Here is a 20,095-nt window from a genome sequence, read left to right on the forward strand (position 1 = left end):
CCGTGAGGCGGCAGCCCCCTGAGGGGCGGCGGGAGGCGGCTGCGGCCGCGGGGCTGAGGAGGATGAAGGATGAGGAGGACGAAGATGAAGGAGGAGGATGAGGAGGGTGAAGACGGAGGAGGAGGAGGATGAGGAGGATGAAGCCGGGCTCGCTCGGCACCGGCACCCGCCGCCCGCCCCCGCCGCTGACGTCAGCCCCGGCCTCAGCCGCCGCGCGGGAGCCACCTGCCGGGGAGGGGCCTCACGGGCAGCCGGGGCCGCCCCCCCCCCTTCCCCGCTCCACACACGCAAGCCCTGAGGCAGCCGCTGTGGCGGCACCCCCTGTGGTAGCCCCTGTGGTAGCCCCCCCGGTGACACCCGGCAGTGTCACCACGCAGCGACACTCCCCCAGCGACACCCCCAGTGCCACCCATCAGTGTCACCACGCAGCGACACCCCCCCAGTGACACCCCGTCGGTGGCACCACACAGCAACACCCCCCAGCAACACCCCCGTGACATCCCCAGTGCCACCACACAGTGACATCCCCAAAGTGACACCCCCAAAGTGACACCCGGCAGTGTCACCACACAGCGACATCCCCACAGTGACACCCCGTGTGATACTCCCTGGTGCCACCCCAAGTGCCACCACACAGTGCCACCCCTGTGATACTCCCAGTGCCACCCCCAAAGTGACACCCCCATAGTGATACCCCGCAGTGCCACCCCGTCAGTGTCACCACACAGCGACATCCCCACAGTGCCACCCCCAGTGCCACCACACAGTGACACCCCTGTGATACTAACAGTGACACCCCCAGCGCCACCTCCAGTGACACCCACAGTGACACCCCCGGTGACACCCGTCAGTGTCATCACACAGCAACACCCCCCAGCAACACCCCTGTTACATCCCCAGTGCCACCCCCAGTGCCACCTGTCAGTGCCACCACACAGTGACACCCCCACAGTGACACCCCCACAGTGACACCCATCAGTGTCACCACACAGCAACATCCCCACAGTGACACCCTCTGTGATATCCCCTGGTGTCACCCCCAGTGCCACCACACAAGTGACACCCCCACAGCGACACCCCCACATCAGTGTCACCACACAAGTGACATCCCGTGATACTCCCAGTGACACCCCCGTAGTGATACACCCCCAGTAATACCCCCAGTGCCACCCGTTAGTGCCACCACACAGTGACACCCCCCCAGTGCCACCCCAGTGCCACCCCCCGCCACAGAGGCACTGCCATGGATGAGGCCCCCACAGCTCCTCGGGGCAGCCACCCTCAGCATTCCCTCCCCGTGCCTCCATTTCCCCCTCCCAGTTTGAAGTCCTTGTCCCGTCGCTGCCCCCCCGTGACAAAATGTCCCCCCTCAAACCTTCCTCCTGTGAGGTATGGGATGGCCGCCACTGATTTTGAGTGTCTCCAGAGAAGGAGACCCCACAACCTCCCCGGGCAGCCTGTCCCAAGGCTCTGTCACCTCACAGAAAATCCCCCTCATATCCAGCTGGGACCTCTCGGCCTTCGGTTTGTGCCCCTCCTGTCCTGTCATGGCGTGTGACTGAGAAGAGCCCGCCTCCATCTTCCCCACACCCTCCCCTCAGAGATTTATACACGTTTAGGGGGCCTCTCCTCAATGGAGGCGTCCCCCTCACGATGGCGGAGGCGTCCTCCTCACGATGAAGGTGTCTCCATCACGGTGAAGGAGGTGTCCTCCATGATGATGGAGGTGTCTCCCTCATGATAATAGAGGCGTCCCCCTCACGATGGCGGAGGCGTCCTCCTCACGATGATGACGGAGACGCCCTCCTCACGGTGATGGTGTCTTCTTCACGATGATGGAGGTGTCGTCCTCATGATGACGGAAGCGTCTTCTTCACGATGATGGAGATGTCTTCCTCATGACGATGGAGGTGTCCTCCTCATGACGATGGAGGTGTCCTCCTCACGACGATGGAGGTGTCTCCTTCACGATGACGGAGCTGTCTCCCTCATGATGATGGAGGCGTCCTCTTCACGATGATGGCGGAGGCATCCTCCTCACGGTGACTGAGGCGTCCTCCTCATGATGATGGAGGTGTCTCCCTCATGATAATAGAGGCGTCCTCCTCACAATGATGACGGAGGCATCCTCCTCATGATGATGGTGTCTTCTTCACGAAGACAGAGGTGTCTTCTTCATGATGACGGAGGTGTCCTCCTCACAATGATGGCGGAGGCGTCCTTTTTTCCAGGCGGGGCATTTTTACTGTCTAATCACAGCATTTACAGCAAGAAGAAAGCAAAGGGGGGTTCTCGCCTCTCGTATCCCACACGTTCCCACTGCTCACCAAATTTGAGCTGCCCTCAGCACTTCCAGCTCGCTGCCCGATTTTGTTCCGTCAGCTGCATCATTAATCAGCGGGCTGCAAATTATGTTTGCCATCACCCACGTACTTCTCACATTTTTGACTAAAAATAGAGCAAATCGGCCAAGAGCAAACAAACCCCGGTCTGCTGGGAGAGCCCGCGAGCTCTCCTGACCCCAAAACGGCCCTAAGGGAACTGAGCCCAGGGCTGGGTGACGCGGCGGAGGACATTGCACCCCTGCTCCATCCATCGACCCAGGAGCAAAAACGTTCGAGAGCAAAGCTTCCGAGATCCCAAACTGCCACCAGTTTGTCATTAATTTCCTTTAAGGTTTCTTTATTTTTGGTTTTGTTTTCCCTCTGCTTCATTAATTTGACCTAAAACTGCCAAAGCAAAGGAAAAAAAAACACCAACAAAACTAGATGAAATCGTTCTCCTCTCTCTCTCTCTTCCTACTCTTCTCCCGCTGCAGATTTCAGGAGGATCCTATAGGACAGGCAACCAATTAATCCATATTTTGATGTTTTTGGCAAAAATTTTCTTTATTTCATCGGCACGAGCCATCCGTGTGCATTTTTGGGTGGTGCACATCCTGGAAAAGCAGCGACTCCTGCCTAATATCTGAGACAAAAGCTTGGCCGTGGTAAGAGAAAATAAAAAAGTGTGTTATTCTAATGGGAATTAAATAAAAAATAATTAATAAAAAGGCTTGGATAGGCCGGGAGCTTTGTATTTGGGCTGTCATTAATCAAGCTAATTGACAGAAGCGAGCCGTTGGGGCGATATTAAGCACAGCGAGAGCAGCCCGGGCGAAATCATCAAGGACTAAGAAGAAAATACAAAGCAGATTTCTGGGTGCAGCCATACAGAGCCAGAAAAAGAGAGAGGCCGCAGGCTGGGAAGCCCAGGATGTGCTTTTTGGGTCAAAACGTGGAGAATTTGGTGGCCAAAGCAGGCGAGGAAGACCCCTCAGTGCCTGGAAGCGGGGGAGGTTTGGGGCGCTGGTGGTGCAGAGGGATGCTGCCTCCGTTTTAAGGTTAACCCGAAGGGAAAAGGGGGAAAAAAAAACTCCTGTTAGGAGCTGGAAATGGGAGACGGTTGCAGGATGAGGCCACCGGAGCCTCCCCGGAGGCTGCCAAGCCTGCAGCCGCGACCACGCCGCTTCCAGATGGAAGCAGACGGGCGATAAAAGCGCTCTTCGTTAAACATTTGTCTAGCAATTACATACTTCGGAGTCATTATCGCCGGCAAGGCAAACACCAACTGGGTCGCGCAGGAATGAGACAGACGGGAAAGGTTCACGGGGGCTGCTTCTGCCTCTGGGGCTATCCCCAAATTCTCGCTGCAGGACGGGATGCCCAGAGCTCTGGGTGGAAGGGCTGAGGGGCAGATTTTGAAGCTACAGGGCTGAAAAGACGATTCCAGCAGTGCTGTCTCTCCTTAAATCCTCATTTTTTACATTAAGTAACCCCAATTCCTTTCTTTTTGCCCCTACAAACCTTACGGGCTGGCCCTGCCCTTCTGGTTTCTCTTCATTTTGGCCAGGTCTCCTCTACCACACCCCTGCGGGCCAGCTCAGCCTCTGTCTGCCTCTGATTTCTCCTCCTTATACACACCACGAAAAGAAAAAAAAAAGGACTTAAATCAACCAGGAAAATAGCGACTATTTAATAGAAACGCACTTGAATCGTTGCCACCCTTGCTCGCGGCTGTTTTCCCCCAAACAAACCGCCTCGAAAGAAGCGCGGCCGGGCGAGCGAAATGAATCACCCTCCTCAGCTCTATTTTTAAAAGCCGTTCTCCGTTTTAATTGGCATCCCAATTCCCAGGAAAAGGCCGTACGACAATTTAAAGGCTGCTTTTTTTATTAAAAAAAATCAACTGTTTCGTAAGAAAGCCACGTTTAGGCTCTGTACTTTGCTGTGGAAAACCGTGAGCCTAATTATTAAGCTCTGCAGCTGCTGGTATCTTCTCCTGGTGGTCACACACGAGCCCCAAATTTAGCACAGCTCCTGCTTTTGGTTTCAGGTAACACACCTTAAGGGGTTTGCTACGATAAGAACCAAAATGCTCAAGGAAAACTCTTATAAAAGCAAAACTTGATGACGAATAATTGCTTAAATACAGCAGGGAGCAAAATAAAAACCCGGCACCGAGCTCCCACCACCATCATACGAGGTAGGAGGGACCTGGATGGGAAGGTTTTCATTTTAATGATTAAAATAAGCTTTTTTTCCCTTTTTTCAGGGCTCACAACTCCACCCATTGTTCTCTGGGGATGGCTATGTTGGTTTTATTTCGTGGTGTGGATATTTGGGTGTTGGGAAATAATCACAATCCAGGGGACATCCATGTCCCTGCAGCACTGAACCAAACAGCCGGAGCCAAGTAGCATCCTGGCACTATCAGCATCCCCTTAAAGCTGCAAAAAACACTTCTGAGAGTCACTCGAGGAAGGCGTGTGCGCCCGTGAGACCTTTTTGCTTTGCTTTCTGAGCTAAAACTGCTCTCTCCAAGTCCTTCCTCTCACTGAAGGCTGCGAGAAGAACGTACGATCCCTTTCTCACCCATTAGAAATTAATTAAAAGCGCGGTGCTTTGGCTTGAATTTCCTCGTTTGCAGGAGATGAAGCATCAGAAAGAGGAAAAAAAAAAAACAGAAGCTGATGTTTGGAGGAGGAGGACAAGCCCGCACTGGAAAGCTGCGAGATCGCTAAATTCTGGGGGAGTATTAGTAACGCGCCGCGCTGCGCAACACCATTGCCAATTGCGCGCTGCTGGGAGAGAAGGGAAACTCCAGCCAAAGAAAAAGAAGCGAGAGCACGGCGGCAGGAGCTGGAGAGCCGGGTTTTGAGGTGACTCAGAGCTGAATGCTGTCTGAAAAACAGTTTGGAAACACCAGCGTGGCGCTCAAGGAAGGAGATGGGAGCGTGGCGAGCACCTGGGGCAACGCAGGCTCTTTTTTTTTTCACTTCTTCCCCACGTTTTTCAAGTTAAAGCTGCACGATCCCAATATAAATCACCCAGGAAACTAAATCGACGTGCTGTAAATGAAGAGAAAAGTTACAGAAATTAGAGAAATTCTTATTTTGTACGTCTTCCTATGCCGAAGATGAAATAAAATCGGACACTACGCAGAGACAGCAGCTCGCAGCTTGACATCCCAGAGCAAAAGACACCAGAAAAGGTGATTTGGTACTCGCCAGGATCTCTTTATTGACCAGGTTCTGAGTTCAGTATCATTTGCTCATTAAATTGTCAGCTGACAGGGTAAAACCAGAGGGATTTTCAAATAGTTGCCGTGATAACAGCAGATAGAGGCTCAGGGAAGGAAAAAAAGACTAAAAGTTTTCTTATCGAAGCAATTTCCGTCACTCACAGAGTTGAAATTAATCACAACCTTTCAAAAAACTCGAAAAATGTGGAGTTTGGCCAGTATTTTTAAATGTAATTCAACGTTTTCACTATGAAAGGGAAAAAAATGATTCCTGTTCTGCTCTTTAGCGTGTTGGTCTGAGCAAAAAAAAAGAAAATCTGGCTGTGTGATGAAGTATGAAAACCATATGGGCAGCAGAACTACCCGAGCATCGGTCTGGAAACGTTTAAATCACCTCAGATCTTCCTGTTCGAACTCCAAAACGCACAGTTAGGATAGGAATTAAAAAAAAAGATTAAGGAAAGGAAATCTGGGAATTGGTTTGAGGCGTTAAAAAGAACCCAGTGCTTCTTTTGGGTTTCTACGGAGTAGTAACTCCGGTCTCCACCTCGTAAACACGAAAGGAAGGTGAACAGGCAGAGAATTTAACCTTAAAAAGGTGATTACAGCTTCCTACGACTACAGGTGTGCCAATTTCAGCTGCTTTGTGGTTGTAAGGTACCAAGAGACGTCAGCGCCTCCCAGGTTTCCAGAAATAAAACTCAAAACGCTTCAAGGCCCTTTGATATCGCTGCTCTGAACGTGGAAGAGATGCTTGGAAAACACTTTTTGGTCCTGAATTATTGCGTTTTTAGAAAATGAGAGCTTCAGAGGAGTGCCCACACACAAAATCTCTTCGTCTCTCTGCCCTCCACGTCTTTCGGGTGAGCAGAATCCAGGAAGCTCCCTCAGCAGATGACGTAGCGGACGAGGCGCGCGCCGCGGACTTCTCTGACCCGCTGGCAGTGGCGCAGGATGTTGAGGATCCCGTGGAAGCGCTTGTCCACTTTCAGCTGGGTGAACTCCTTGATGTCGGCCTCCACGACAAAAAACTCGCCTGGAAAAACAGCAAAAAAAAAAATAAAATAAAATAAAAGCCACCTGAAACCAGGAGCGGACCGATTCCGAGGAAAGCAACGCCCAGAAAAGCAGGAAGGGGGAAATAACGTGTTGCTCCTAACGTTGGAAGCGTGATATTATGAAACAAAAAGTCTGCATGCAATTTCTCCCTTTTTTTTTTTTTTCCAGAATTCAGGGCAAAATTCTTCTTATTTGAAGATGAAGCGAGGATTTCCAGGCTAAAATGAGCCGCCGTTAGACCGGAGCAGAGCTGGGCTGCACAAAAACCCACCCAACCCAAGAATATTTAAAAGGGAAAACGTTCTTGCCTTCTGCCCGGGGCAGGAATCGAGAGGCAGACAGCGTGGCGTTGCTCTCCAGAGGAAAGGAACGTCAAAAAAAGGAGATTTTTAAGATGAGAGATTTGCTGCGCCACGTGCGTTTGGGGAAGCTCGCCCGTAAGCTGAGCGACAAAGACATCTCAGGGCGTTTTTGCTCATCTGTGCTTCGAAGACGAGAAGGCTTTTTAAGATTTGCAGACAGCCCTGTCTCTTCCACAAAGCCACCTCAACCTGAGTGATTCGCTAAATTCCAGCTTGCTCAATTTTTCCTCTTTTTGCTAAATTTCAGCTCGGCAGGAGCCTCCGTAGGGATTTTAAAGGGGCCAAATCTGATTTCGACTCTCACCAGGTGCTGGGGGTGAAGGGAAAACCCTGCTAAGCCCGCAGCTGTTGGGTTTTGTTCTGGTTTTGTTCTTTTTTTTTCCTGTTTTGAGAATGAATCAGAGCAGATTTACCTTTCGTGTCCTTCGTTTCCTCTCCCAGGAATCGGTGGTAGAGATTCCTGACCGAGGCGTTCATGGATTTCAGAGGCTGGTGCAGGATCTTGTACTTGCCCACCACGGCCTTGTTGAGATCTTGAACGACGGCGTTGATTTGATCGTAGGTCAAGCGGCCTTTCATGTACCTGCAATTAAAAAAAAAAAATAAATCAATCAAAGTCAGCAGCCAGAGAGTCAAAAACTTGAAGTTCTGCGCTTCTTTTTCTTTTTATTCAGCCTAAACTGAACGTGCTGCTCCTAGTTCGAGGCAGTTGCTGCCGCCCCGTGTTAATGAGTAAACCTGGTGGTTCGTTAGAGCGCTTAATAACGCTGCAGGAAAAAAAAAAAAAGCCATAACAGATCTTGAAGCAGAAAGAAAGAACATTAGAAAGCCAAATCAAGAAATTAAAAAAAAAAAAAAAATATCCTGGCCCTAAACTTTCGGGAGATCTTTTGGTTAATCCAAAATGTTGGAGATGCAACGATTTGGGTAAAAACACTTCACTTTCTTGAGTCTTCTTGAGCAAAAGCAGCCCTACTGCCTCTGAAATGTGGTCACAGGTGGTGTAACACAGCCTACTACCTCAGAATCACTCGGCCTATAGACATTTAGTTGCTATTTCTTGCTCTTTATGCACCCCTCAGCCTTTTTATGAAGTCCCAAGAGAATTTGTAGGCTGTGAAGACCAAGTTATTAAGTCTAAAACACCTATAGTCGAGTTCCTACGCTCCCACAATCAATAAAATACCCTAAAAAAAAGCCAGCAAACCCCAACTCACCCTGAGGCAGCAGCAGAAAGGCACGATTTATTTCCCTAAACCTGTTTCTGCCTTGAATCCGTAGGTACAAAACCCAAAGCAGAGGGCTGCGTTCTTCAAAAGAGCAGCCTAACAGCGGTCTGCCACAAAGATAGAGCTGGAAAAAAAAAGAGATGGAGCTCCTGACGGCCAGCTCCCTAAAAAAAACGTTCAGGCTAAAAGAAATATTCCCCTAAGTTACTGTCTGGGAATTATAATGAAAGCACACGTGCTAAAAAAAGCCTTCGGTGGTGAGAATTTGGAGAAAGAACAAAAAAAAAAAAAAGAACGGATTTGAAGGCTAAAATAATTTGCAGGCTTCCCACCGTGCGAGACTGTTCTGTTTGATCCAAGATCCTTCATGCGTGAGCCTGAACACAGCACGTGCCTTTGTTAAATACCTGCTGCAGAGCTCAAAAAAGCCACGAAGCCGCCGAAGACCGCGCGAGCAGCGCTGCAAAGCTTCCGCTTTTAAGGATAACGAAGCACTTCAGGAGTTTATCAGGGAAGATAACGGCTTTTACTGGGGGTTAAAGCAACATTTGGCTGCGTCTGCTTCTCTTTGGCCCTTGAGGAAGGCCAAAAATTGTCACGGTCCAGCTCTGTCCTTCCTAAATTCCATCAGAAGTACCCAATGAGTAAACCCACTGAAAGCTGGATTTCTTCACCCCTCTCAAAGCAGACCGAGAAATCAAAAAAAAAAGACAAAAAAAAACCAATATTTTCACAAACCCATTGTCAAGGTCAACTAAAAACTGCCTTTTTCATCATTTTTGCTTTTTTTGTGTAGCCGTACGGCATAAAATCACGTCTGGAGCTATTGCCACGATGCTTCACACTGGAACGTTTAAAATTTCAACGCATCTGTCAGTTGTAACAGCTTGTTTTCCCCCAAAACCTCTGTTTTCTGGCCAAATCGACGTGCGAGGGAGGAAGAAAAAAAGGTGTTTACTCACGCGGGAACGCTTTCAAATTCTTCCGTGGTTATTAAGGATGCTTCTTTAATAAATCTTGGCTCCTTGGCAGGTTTTTTTGCATGTTCAGGTTCTGCAGCTTTCGTTTGGTCCTCGCTTTTCGCAGCCGGCCCAGCGATACTGGAAAATTAATTAATATTAAGCACATAAATAGCAGCTAAGTAGTAAGGGGAACACCAGTACGTTTTCTGTTTATTCACAGCCCTGAGCCATCTGAGAGGCTGGGTGAATACAAATCGCGATCTCTCCTAGAGGAAAAAGAAATAACTGCAGCACACGCTCCCTTTTCAAAGGGCGCGCTTCAGCTGACTTCATTAGGGCCCCTCGTTTCGCCGCCAGCAGGTGAATTGGAAGCAGCCCAAAGCAGTTAAAAAGTCAACGTCCCGTCCCGTTTCGCAGAACAGGAGGCCTCGATTCGTATGGGATGAAGCAGAGCGCAGAGCTCCAGCTTAACAGGCAGCCTTAAAGCACTTTGAAACGAGTTCAAGCCTTGGGAAGCCTGACTCAGCCATTAATCTTTTGGAGCAGGGAAACTCGGGACAGCTCTGCAGTGTTAAGGATGGTGAGTGCCACCTGCTGGACTCCCAAAACGCCTTTGTACACGAAATTGTGACAACAGAAGCTCTGCTCTGTGTCGTTTCCATTTTTTTTTCCATTATTGTTTCCAATAATGGGAAAAAATAAAATAAAAATCAGGAGCAAACTCCAGAATCAATACGTAAGAGCCTCAGGGTCCTAAAAGTTCAGAGTTAGCTCCTGGGGAAAGGATGGGAGCTGTAGGATGCAACATCTCCACGCTCACACACCACGTACCAGCTCCGAGTCGGTTTAGGCAGGTGGAGGGGAATGTTTTCGCGGAGGTGCTGGGCTTCGCTTTGATCTCGCTCAGCAGACTTCTGCAGCTCCTGAAATTAACGGTGGAAACCATCAGAAATCTGAAGTTTCAATAATGTCGTGCAATTAAAATTAGCTCACTATGAGGACGATGTTAAAGGAAATCTTAAGAGGTGTTTTTTTGGGCTCTTCCCGTTGTTTTATATCTTTACTGCCTCGTTTTCCAAGAGCAGCAAGTAAAGCTCAGGAAAAACAGAGCGAAGAGAGAGAAAACACGAATCTCCCTGCCCTTGCCCTCAAAGTGTCAGAGAAATTTGAGCGGGCAGGAAGTATTTCACAATGTACCATGGCAGGTTTGGGTAAGGGAAAGGTGGTGGTGACTATAGGAAGAGATACGACAGGAAACTCATCTACATTCCTCAAACACTTTCAAAAAAACCCACAACAAATGAAGGCACTGAAAACGCACACTAAAACGGATAAATATATTCTAATTAATTCATTTGTGTATCTATTGCATGGATGTAAAAATAAAACTATTCCTTACACCGCAAAATCTATTCTGATAAAGGCATGCTTGCTACGTATAAAGCTTGAAAAAGAGCATTTTTAATCTTCCGTGCCTTGACAAACCAAATCTGCTTCATCTGCTGGTTTTATAAAAGATTCTTACTCATAAATTTGATGGAAAACTAAAATTTCTTTTTGGCTTTAATCCTCTAACACCAGCTATGTCGATATCAACAGGTTCTGCAGGAGTGTTGCGGATAGAATCCCATTCTCATCTGGGAAAAAGATTTTTGATCAAGAAGAAAAAGCAACGGCCTGTTGAGAATCCTTTTTCTGATTCTCTCAAGCCTTCTGAACTAGCAATAAGGAACAGAAATAACTACTTACTCCCTTTGCAACACCCTCAACAAGGCATTAACCTCCACTCAACCCCAACCGGAGACAGGGAAGAGTTTCAAGAACGGCAGCTAACACTTTGCATTGCTTCACAAGTTTTTAAAAGTATTTGATTGTTGCCCTTTCATTTTGAAGTAGCCTCTTGCATCTAAAAATATCACTGAGGATCTTGAGAGTAACAACTAAGCACAAGGATTCCTCTGAAACTTTCAGTATTTTACAAACAGAAAAACGATTACTTTGAGCAAATTCTTCAGTTTTTCTTGCTGTTGAACTTCCATTTCCATTTTATTCAGGAGATCGTGCAAGAGAACCATCTCTTGTCCTATTTTGCAGAGCATAGACTTGAAGGATGGCTCTTGACCTGTCAAAGAGAAAACGTGAGAACGTTATGGCAGAAAACCAAAATATCTCTGACACAAAAACAAAATTCAATTTCCCTCCTCTCTGCACAGTGATTTTCTCCTTACTCTATGCTCCCCAGCCAGCATCTCCTCCCAAGAGAAGCAGCAACATTATCCCCTTCACGATCTCCCTCTGCTCTTCAAACACAAAGCTAGCCCAGATGACCCCTCTAAACACCATTTCTACAATTCTTTGTAACATCTGTGTTTAAGAACGGATAAAAAATGAGCCTAAAACATTTATATCAGCTTCACCATGGCAGATTAAATAAGTTTGTTACCCACAGCACATTTACACGACAGAGATGCATTCCTGTAACACTTGGAGAAGACACTGATATTCACCTCCAGCTATTCCTTTGGACATTTTTGTAATTAGGCTTCACTTATTTTGTAATTAGGCCTAACTTAACAAGGTATTTTTTCTCCTTTTCCCACCAGGTGTACAGATATATGGGGTATTAACCACCAGCCTACAAGTATCTCAGAGGAGCATCCTCTAGCCTGCTTGACCCACAGCTCACTGATTTTCTGCAAGGAGGTATGAGCCCAAACCAAGACAAAACCCAGCCTTAATTTCTTTTACCGATGCTCCTTAATTGCAGAGTCTTTTTAATAGTTGAAATCTTCATGTTGATGTGAAAGCACAAGTCCTCCAGATCCGAAGAAGCCATTGTCCTCTGCTGTCACACTGAGGGATAAAAGACAAAAAGCATTGAAAAGAAAGACTTTAAGTAAACTCTGAGTGCACAAGCAGCATTTTGAGAAGGATAATAAACTGTCAGAGAAGCGAAGGGAACTTAAACAAGGCAGTAAGTGCAGCAACCGCTCTTTTTTCCACCAAATGGAGAACGCGGCAGGCAGCACGAAGTAACTGTCACTGAACAAGGCAATCTCCTGAATTTTAAAAACAAATACAGAGCAATATTAGTGCAGCGATTCCTCAGGAAACCGAGTTACTTACACAGCACAACAAGGGACGGAGCCGCCTCCCCTCAGCCCCGTTCAAACCCGCCGCGCCCGCCCACGGCGCATGCGCGGCAGCCATTTTGTAACGCCCCCCCCCCCCAGCCCCGTTGCCACCAGGGAAAATTTAAGTTAAATAATAGAAATTGGATAAATTGGGACAAATAAAGGGTTCATAAGCACAGAAGGGGGTGTGGTGGAAGGGATCTTAAAGCTCACCTAGCCCTAAAGCCTTTCCACAGGTCAGGTTTTCCTCACGAGATGGGGCAGCTACTGCTTCTCCAGGCAACCTGTCCTGGTGCCTCACTGCCCTCAGAGTGCAGGATTTCTTCCTAATACCTAAATCTGCCCTTTTTTAGCTTAAAGCTGGTACCCTTTAGGATATACCCGTCTGCTCACTGCCTGCTTACTACTTTTTTTTGCAGGATTTCAGCCCAACCGCCTCACTTGGTGACACACAGCCCCCTCTGTGCCTCACCTCAGGGCCAGCCTTCCCTCACGGCGCTTCTACCCTCCCTTGGGGTTTGGCCCAAATTATTCAGGGTTTGCCTCTGTTTGCTGTTTGTTTCTCAGACCGTGAAGCTGGAGGTGAAAGCTCCAAGTGCCAGGGAGAACTGGATGTTTCTGGTGCCCTCTGCCTTGCTCCGGGGTGGGCTATAACCCCACAGCGAGGGCACGCTGCTTCCCCTGCCAAGCTGCTGTGGTTATGTCCTGTATGCCATGTCCAACAACCGGGATTCCACCAAATAAATACATAAATAAATAAATAAAAACCCAGCACTAATTAATTACTTAAAGAATTTAAGATTTATTTTTGGCATTAAACAGAAGACAAAGCCCTCATATTAATTAAATCACCTTCAACATATACATTCTTCTATTGGTTTCTCCTACACATCAATTTCTTTCAGAAAAAAAAAAAAAAAAAAAAAAAAGATAAATAAACAGCTTACACTTACCCCAAACTGCTTTATTTTTTTTTTAATAGCTACAGATATAAAGGTTTGCTGCACCGAATAGACTGCTCATCTCTCCAAAGAGCAAATATCCAAATATGCTGTTCCTTTTCCACAATTCCCTACCCAAGAATAGCTCAGTTTTCTCCTTCCCTGTATCACAGCTCTAAAAACCCTAAAGCACCAAGACGTGGATTAGCACACAGACGTGTTAAAGAAGGGCCATTTGTGAAGAAGTGGTGCAATCCAAGACAGGACCACATTCACCAGACCTTCAAAGAAAGAAATCAGTTTCAAACAACAAACAACAGGTTAACAACATTGCTTGGTGAACTAACAGGGTACAAGAAAGTTTTATATTAATATTTTTAGCTGTGAAAAGCAGCCAGATGTGTTCAGTCACACAGAGAACTCTGCACTAGCCCTTCCAGTCATCCTTTCTGCATAACCACGCTGATCCAATGTTTCCTCCAACTCCTGCATTCATCTGCATCACTCTCGCAGAGACACGGTCTGTCTTTGGGTACAGAAAAAAGAAAAAAAAAAAAAAAGCCCTGCTTCATAAGCAATTTTTATTGTCAAATTAAAAACAAAAAGACAAAGTGAATCAAAAGAAGACATGTCCCAAACACGCATCACCTCCTGGCCAGGTGGTGTTCACATTTGCTAGCTGCTTCACCAGACAACTCAGATTTCTGTTCCGGACTTCACAGCGTTTGTCTCACTCTAACAAGCCCTGCAGTAAACTGGATTTCAACACATGACCACGACAAGGAGAAAAAATTGAACCACCATCAGATACAGAGAAAACACATTCCATCTCCCCATGCTTATGAAGAATATTTGAACCTTGCATCCCGCTGTTTCTTAAGCACATCAGGGGAACGATCTGGTGTTTTCGCAGGCAACTGAATCCGCTCCTGCAGTTTCAGTCAGTTTAGTGATTAAAAATAACATTTCTGCTGCTTGTTTTGAGGGAAAGAACTGCAGAAGTAGGCTTCTTTCTGGAGCCCCTTACGCCACGTGGTGCTACCTAACCCAAAATCCACAAGAACCTTACAGAAAGCTGTGGTATGTACGACCAGGGTTAAGTTACCGTAGGGTAACGAAAATCGGAATTGCCATTTCACATCACCCCCAAGAAACTTTTCCCAATCAGTACAAAAAGTTCCTTCCATTTCTCATGTAAATAAAGTCAAACATTGGACAAGGTCAAGAAATCGTCCTTTAGCGTTCATCTTTACAAAGCTATTGTATCATCAGGAAGCAGAAGAAGAGGGATCTTTGCATTTTATTAAGCGAACACCCCCGAGTAAAGAGGCTGGTATCCGCTGTCTTCTCGCTTGCAAGTAAGCACGCAGACGCTCAGCATGCCAAAGAACTGAAAAAGAGGAGAAACACAAGAAATTGAGTTTTGCTGCATTTTATTTCACTTTTCGGATCCAACATTTATGTTAATTTTTCATCATAGCAAGGACATTCTGTTCATATTAAAAAATATTTAAAAAAATGAAAATAAATCTATGGAAAATATTTTTTTAAATTTGCCTATCACTTTTCAATAATAGTTTCAGTTCAACTTTTTCCTCTTTTTTTTTTTTTTTTTTCCCATTAATTTATACATCAACATTAATTCTTAGTTATGTTAATCCAGGAAAAAATTCAGTGAAAACCCCAGATTTTTCTGGATTTAGAAGTTCTATGCATTTTTTAAGCATATAAAATAAGGAAATAAAAGATTCGTCATAGATAAATTAAAATGGGACCTGTAACACAGTGCACAACTGAGCACTTCATTGAGGGAAGGGAAAAGATGGAAGATTCCTCCCTGAGCAATTTAAGGATGTTTTAAGTTTTACATCAGTGCTTTTCAAATCCAGTTTTCATCCACCACATGATTTGCTTTCACGTTTCATTTAATTCAGTGTTGTTATTCCATAAATAGCCTGGCTGGTTTCATTCCTTGTCATGTTCCCAGCACATTTTGACGCCAGGTCTCCTAGCACAGGACTATTCGTTGACTTGTACCTAAAACAAACTTCAGTGAGGGGTTTAAAAATCCCAGTTAAATACAGAGAAGTTGTTTTTTCAACAAATTTGAACAAATTCTAGATCTAGGCCTTTTAGTTCTCTTAGCTTTTTGTACTTGCTACTACAGGACCAACACGGATTATTCATTTCCTTGCTGTTTCAAACTAGTTTTTGGATCTCTCCCCTTTTTGTCATGCAAATGAAATGCAGAAGAGTTGGCAGAAAACCAGCGAGGAACATAAAACTGGGCTTATTTTAGGCTAGTGGGACACTGTGGAAAAAAAAGCTCTGCGATCAAAGAGGAAATTATTATTTTCCACGGGGAAAGAGACAGGAAACCTTTACCTTCACAATGGCAAAGCCCAGGATTACAAGCATAGCGTAGCTGATGACACTCTGCAGCCCGGCCTCCAGCTCCCCTAAACAGCCCTGGCGTGGAAGAGAAAACCGAAAACAAATCAAAGACAATTCAGCTGGACGGGGTTTTAAAGGCAGGATGACCTGGGTGCCAGCGTGATGTGGAAATGAGCAGCTAGGCCCTTTATCCTCACCTGCGTGTTGAGTTCCTGCGGCTGATCCAGGCTCCCCGTGCAGTTCTTCAGATTTTGCTTGCAGCAGCTCAGGGGGACGCTGTTGTTCCCGGTGGAATTAAACCACTGCGTGGCCGTCCAGTCGCTGTAGTTCTTCACCCCACAGCAGTGAAGCTGCCAAAGACAAGACAGGCTGCGATCGCACCCCTTCGATCTAATGCTCGGAGATCTCATCTGATGAATTCCTCTTCCCCAGCCCCAATTCCTCAAATCGTTCTTTCCTAAACAGCCCTCAGGAGGCTTTAAAGGCTTTCTTACGTTTTCTTGCAAGTAATCCATCACAGCAGACTCTGAGTTTCTCCCGTCGTACTTCTCGAAGACTGTGCGCATCGTGCCTTGAACGTCACTTTTTACCTTTTTAGAAAGGGGAAAAAAAAAAAAAAAGACAGATTTAAGGTGAGAATTTGGATCTGTATCCCTCAAAGTCAGAAAAAAAGGACAAAAAATGAAAAAAAGTGAGAAAAATGGATATACCGGAGTGCTGTAACAACACGAGGTCTGGCTTTTAGCTTTATGTTAGCACTGAGATGCCAATTCTTTGCTTACCTTCTCCCTGTAAACAAACGCCAGGACGAAAGCGGAAACCTCTGCGATGAAGATAATGAGGATAATGGCCAAGAACTGGAATTAAAAGAGAGACGGGGATAAGGAGGAGGTCCACAGCACCTGAATTCCTTTGCACACTCGCACCACGTTGCTTTATGACTCGTGAGAAGAGTTCTAGGACCCCCAGATCATTGCGTGGGGCTTCAGCAGACGGCACCCCGCTGTTTTTGAACCTTTCTCTTTTTTTTTTCTGGCTTTTTTTTTTTTTTTTTTTCTGGCCCCGCACTCACCAGCCCCAGGCCAACCCGAGATTCCCGGAAGGTGGCGCAGCAGCCGAGGAGCCCGATGATGAACATCACGGCCGCCACGCAGAGGATGATGACGGCGGGCAGCAGCGCGTACTTGTCCTGCAGGAAGTTGTCGTAGCTCCTGTAGGTGTTCATCACGTAGCCCCCGACATAGCTGAGGCCAGCCGCCGCCGCCTGAAAGGCAACGCGAGACATTAGCAGCTGGGATTTAATTGATTTAGCGACTTTTCGGCTTCAGAAGTTAACAACTGTGATGTGCAGATCCAGAAGAAAATGTGTGTGTGCATCAGAGACTTGCTACACATCAAAATTTTAAACCAAAGGAGGGAGAATTTATCACCACGGGGTTGTTTCGGTTCGTTTGAGGCTTTTAGCTGCAGCCGAAGCACCAAAAGGCTCAGCGAGGCTTTTTTCCTCAAGGTTTTCCTGGAGGAAAACCTTCTGGTCAGAGATGAAATGCAGCCAGGCAGCGAAACGAGGTAAAACTAAAAGATTTGGGGTAAAAACCGGTCTTAAAGGAAGCTCAGGCTCGCCCACACCCCACACCGAGACAAAGCCAGGGCATCATCCAGGCTTTAGGAACCGAGGTTGGGAGTTTCGTGGGTGTTTTTAGAGGCTCCTCCGAGCATCCTTCGGCTCGCAAACCTCAACCCACCTCGCGCAGACTCTTTCCCTGCGTTTTCACACTTACACTGCTCATTTTCCTGATTACTGCCACGCTCAAGGGATTGGGCACCTCCTGGGATGGCCGGCGGCCCTGCCAGCGCGCCCACCAAGCGGCCACGCGGGCAACGAGCGCTCCCGGTCCCCACGGAACAGGCTGGAGCTGCACGAGGTCATAAAAGCCCGCCACTGCGTGCTGCTAATCAGAATCATGGCACGCCCGGAGGATGTTTTTATCCCTGGGAAAGGAAAATCCCGGGATTTGGGTTGTTTCTCCCCTCGTTTCAAGGCAGCTGGAGGTGCACGGATGGCTCAGCAGCCGCTGCCGAGGCTGTTTTCTCCGGATTTCGCTCCAGAACACCCTCTAGTTCAATATTTGCCTGCAGGACCGCCCTGTTTCCTCGCCACTCCGCTCCTGGCTCCTGCTGCTTTCACTTGCTGAGCTGCGAACCGAGTGGCAAAGAATTTAGGCAGCCCAGCTAATCCCAAAGCATCGGGAAAACGTCTTGTAACAGGGCAGATCCCGCTCATCTGTCCCAAAACGCAGTTTTAATGCCGAAATCACAAGCACGGAGCCATCCCCTGGCTGAGACCCGGCTGCATTTCGGAGCTGCTCCAGAACCCGCCAGGATCCGTGGCAGCCTCGGGGAGCGTCGGAGCAGATCTTGTGTTTTGCTAAGGATCTGCAGCCTCCGTGCTGGTAGAAACCCAAGTGTTATAAAGAAAAAGACGATCGGAAAGGGCACCCAAGTCGGTTCCTCCTTCTTCCCCACCCTCTTCAAAACCTGAATTCCAGGTTCTGCTGGCAGGAATGTAATTACCCCGTGTTAATGGGTGCTCCAGTGCATAAATGCCACGGGCTTTTGGGGCAGCATTGCTCTTCCTAGGAAAACAAACAAAGGGCTGGCAAGGGTCACCCCAAATTCAGAGGCAGGGGAGTAATTACGGACGGTGTGCGGAGCCAAATGACCTAATGGCTTCAATCGTGGGCAAAGAGCTCCCCGAGGGTGGAAGGGAAGGCAGAGAGACACTTCTAGACGGACAAAAGGCTGTTGTTTGACGAGAAAACCCCGAGTCCCAGCAGTGATGCCAAGCCGGGTTGTACGTGAGCCGCACGAGCTGAAGCCGGGGGAATTTCCACATGCACACGGCGAGGCGTCCCCGGGTTTCTCTGCGGGTATTTCAGAAAACCACCACACGATGAAGAAGCCCTGTGAGAGCACAGCAATCAACACGGCTCAGCACGGCAGTGGGAGGTCTTTACAACCCGGGACACAACACCCCGTGAAAACTCAGGGGTTTAACTCAATGTTTCCATTTCCTTTTTTTTATTTTTACCCTCGCGTCTCTCTCTGCGGGACTTCTTGTTCTTCTCTTTATGGGATTTCTTGTTCTTCTCTGTCATTCTTCCTCGCTGTCCCAGCCTGAAACCCCCTGGCTGGTAACAGGGTTTTGCAGGCACCTTATGTGTCCCAAAACCTATGGGGCCAGGGATTACGTCCCCCTGTGGGTTGGTGAGGCTGTCCTATAGGATGTGACTGGAAAAAGGTGTCTGTAACCAGGTTCCCAGCTGGGATTTTCTACAATAATCCCAGTTTAAGGCATTTTGCTCCCTGAAAGAAAGCCCTCCTCAGCACACTACTTGGCAGCAGCCCCCGGATGATCCCCCACAAACGGTCTGCAATCACTAAATTAACTTAAAACCTGCTTTTTTTCCACAAAATAACGTGCGATTAAGACCACTGAAGAAAACACAGGCTCCGACAGCGCTTTTTTTCCCTCATAAACTTAAAAACAAACTCCCCCCCCCCCCCTTCCGCGCAGCTAAGCGGCCGCCAGGCGTGAGGCGCTGAGGGCTCCGGTCCCGGCTCGCCGCCCCAAACCCGGTTCGCCCCTAAAAATTTAGGGTCGGAGCCCTCCCGCCGCCCCCCTGCTCACCCAAAAGGCGAGGCTGAGCAGCAGCAAGACGGTTTTGGAGGTGATCACGCCGCAGTCCATGGCCACGACCGGCCGGGAGCCTCTGAGAGCGGGGCGGCACCGAGCCTCTGAGCCCGCCCTGGCTGCGCTGAGGCGGCGGAGCCCGGCCCTGAGGGGACGGATGGGGTGGACCCGGGGCTGGGCTTTTCCCTCGGTCCCACACCCCAAAAAGTTTGGGGACAGCCACGGTGTGGCTTTGGAGAGATAGTAGAGTGTCTAAAAGGCCAGGCTGGGCGGCCAGACGGGGTCGGGCTTCGAGTTGGGCGGCTGCAGAGGGCTGAGGTTTCGAGTGTGGTGGCTGCAGAGGGCGGAAAACTTTTCTTTTTCCGTCTTCCCCGCCTCACGGTATTAAAAAGAAAAGTTTAAAGAGTTTAAAAAGTTTTAAAGTGTAGGATGGCGAGGCAGGCGTTTGTTTTGTACAGAGGACGTGTGGCAGCCTGAAGATGACCCAATGCTTGGCTGCAGCACACGGTGGTGGCAAACTCCTTGGCAAAATAGTCATTAACCACTTTCCTTTAGGGAATATCGGTTTTGTAGGGTTTTTTTTTTCTAGACTGGTGCTCGAGCAGGAATCATAGGCAGTCTGCTCTTAGCCCAGAAGTCTATCCCAGAGAAAACATTGGCAGAAGGACCCACGTCTGCACTGACAGACCCCACGGGTGACCGTACCCATCGCTGCCACATTATGATTTCTATTAGAGCAGTAAGTATTAACAAAGTCT

At 47.9% G+C, this 20,095-nt stretch overlaps 2 protein-coding genes across 2 annotated transcripts; both read right to left on the reverse strand.

Moving 5' to 3' along the window:
* Nucleotides 1-5,562: 5,562 nt before the first annotated feature.
* LOC309889578 (SKA complex subunit 1-like) lies at nt 5,563-12,331 on the reverse strand. The gene is made up of 7 exons (XM_082782446.1): nt 12,301-12,331; nt 11,923-12,027; nt 11,172-11,296; nt 10,006-10,097; nt 9,175-9,312; nt 7,397-7,566; nt 5,563-6,598 (listed from the first exon to the last, which is right to left on the reverse strand). Exons 2-7 carry the CDS (start codon nt 12,008-12,010, stop codon nt 6,450-6,452), a joined length of 762 nt encoding a protein of 253 aa, XP_082638572.1. The 5' UTR covers nt 12,011-12,027; nt 12,301-12,331; the 3' UTR covers nt 5,563-6,449.
* An 883-nt stretch (nt 12,332-13,214) lies between these two features.
* Nucleotides 13,215-19,534, reverse strand: LOC309889653 (tetraspanin-36-like). Its single transcript, XM_082782597.1, has 7 exons — nt 19,335-19,534; nt 16,716-16,907; nt 16,426-16,500; nt 16,138-16,233; nt 15,841-15,993; nt 15,635-15,718; nt 13,215-14,639 (listed from the first exon to the last, which is right to left on the reverse strand). Exons 1-7 carry the CDS (start codon nt 19,392-19,394, stop codon nt 14,553-14,555), a joined length of 747 nt encoding a protein of 248 aa, XP_082638723.1. The 5' UTR covers nt 19,395-19,534; the 3' UTR covers nt 13,215-14,552.
* Between the last annotated feature and the right edge of the window lie 561 nt (nt 19,535-20,095).

Source organism: Aythya marila, assembly GCF_965140915.1.
Source record: "Aythya marila genome assembly, chromosome: Z".
Taxonomy (NCBI): domain Eukaryota; kingdom Metazoa; phylum Chordata; class Aves; order Anseriformes; family Anatidae; genus Aythya; species Aythya marila.

Bases quoted from the DNA above. Each gene is read 5' to 3' on its own strand.
- LOC309889578 (XM_082782446.1), bottom strand. From the start codon at position 12,010: ATGGCTTCTTCGGATCTGGAGGACTTGTGCTTTCACATCAACATGAAG. The intron at 10,098-11,171 runs GTAATCGTTTTT...CGTTAATTTCAG, and splicing joins AACTGAAGAATTTGCTCAAA to GAGCTGCAGAAGTCTGCTGA. The intron at 7,567-9,174 runs GTGAGTAAACAC...TTTTAATTGCAG, and splicing joins GAATTTGAAAGCGTTCCCGC to GTACATGAAAGGCCGCTTGA.
- LOC309889653 (XM_082782597.1), bottom strand. From the start codon at position 19,394: ATGGACTGCGGCGTGATCACCTCCAAAACCGTCTTGCTGCTGCTCAGC. The intron at 15,719-15,840 runs GTGAGGATAAAG...CTTCCACGCCAG, and splicing joins CGCAGGAACTCAACACGCAG to GGCTGTTTAGGGGAGCTGGA. The intron at 14,640-15,634 runs GTAAAGGTTTCC...CCTCTTTTTCAG, and splicing joins TGGGCTTTGCCATTGTGAAG to TTCTTTGGCATGCTGAGCGT.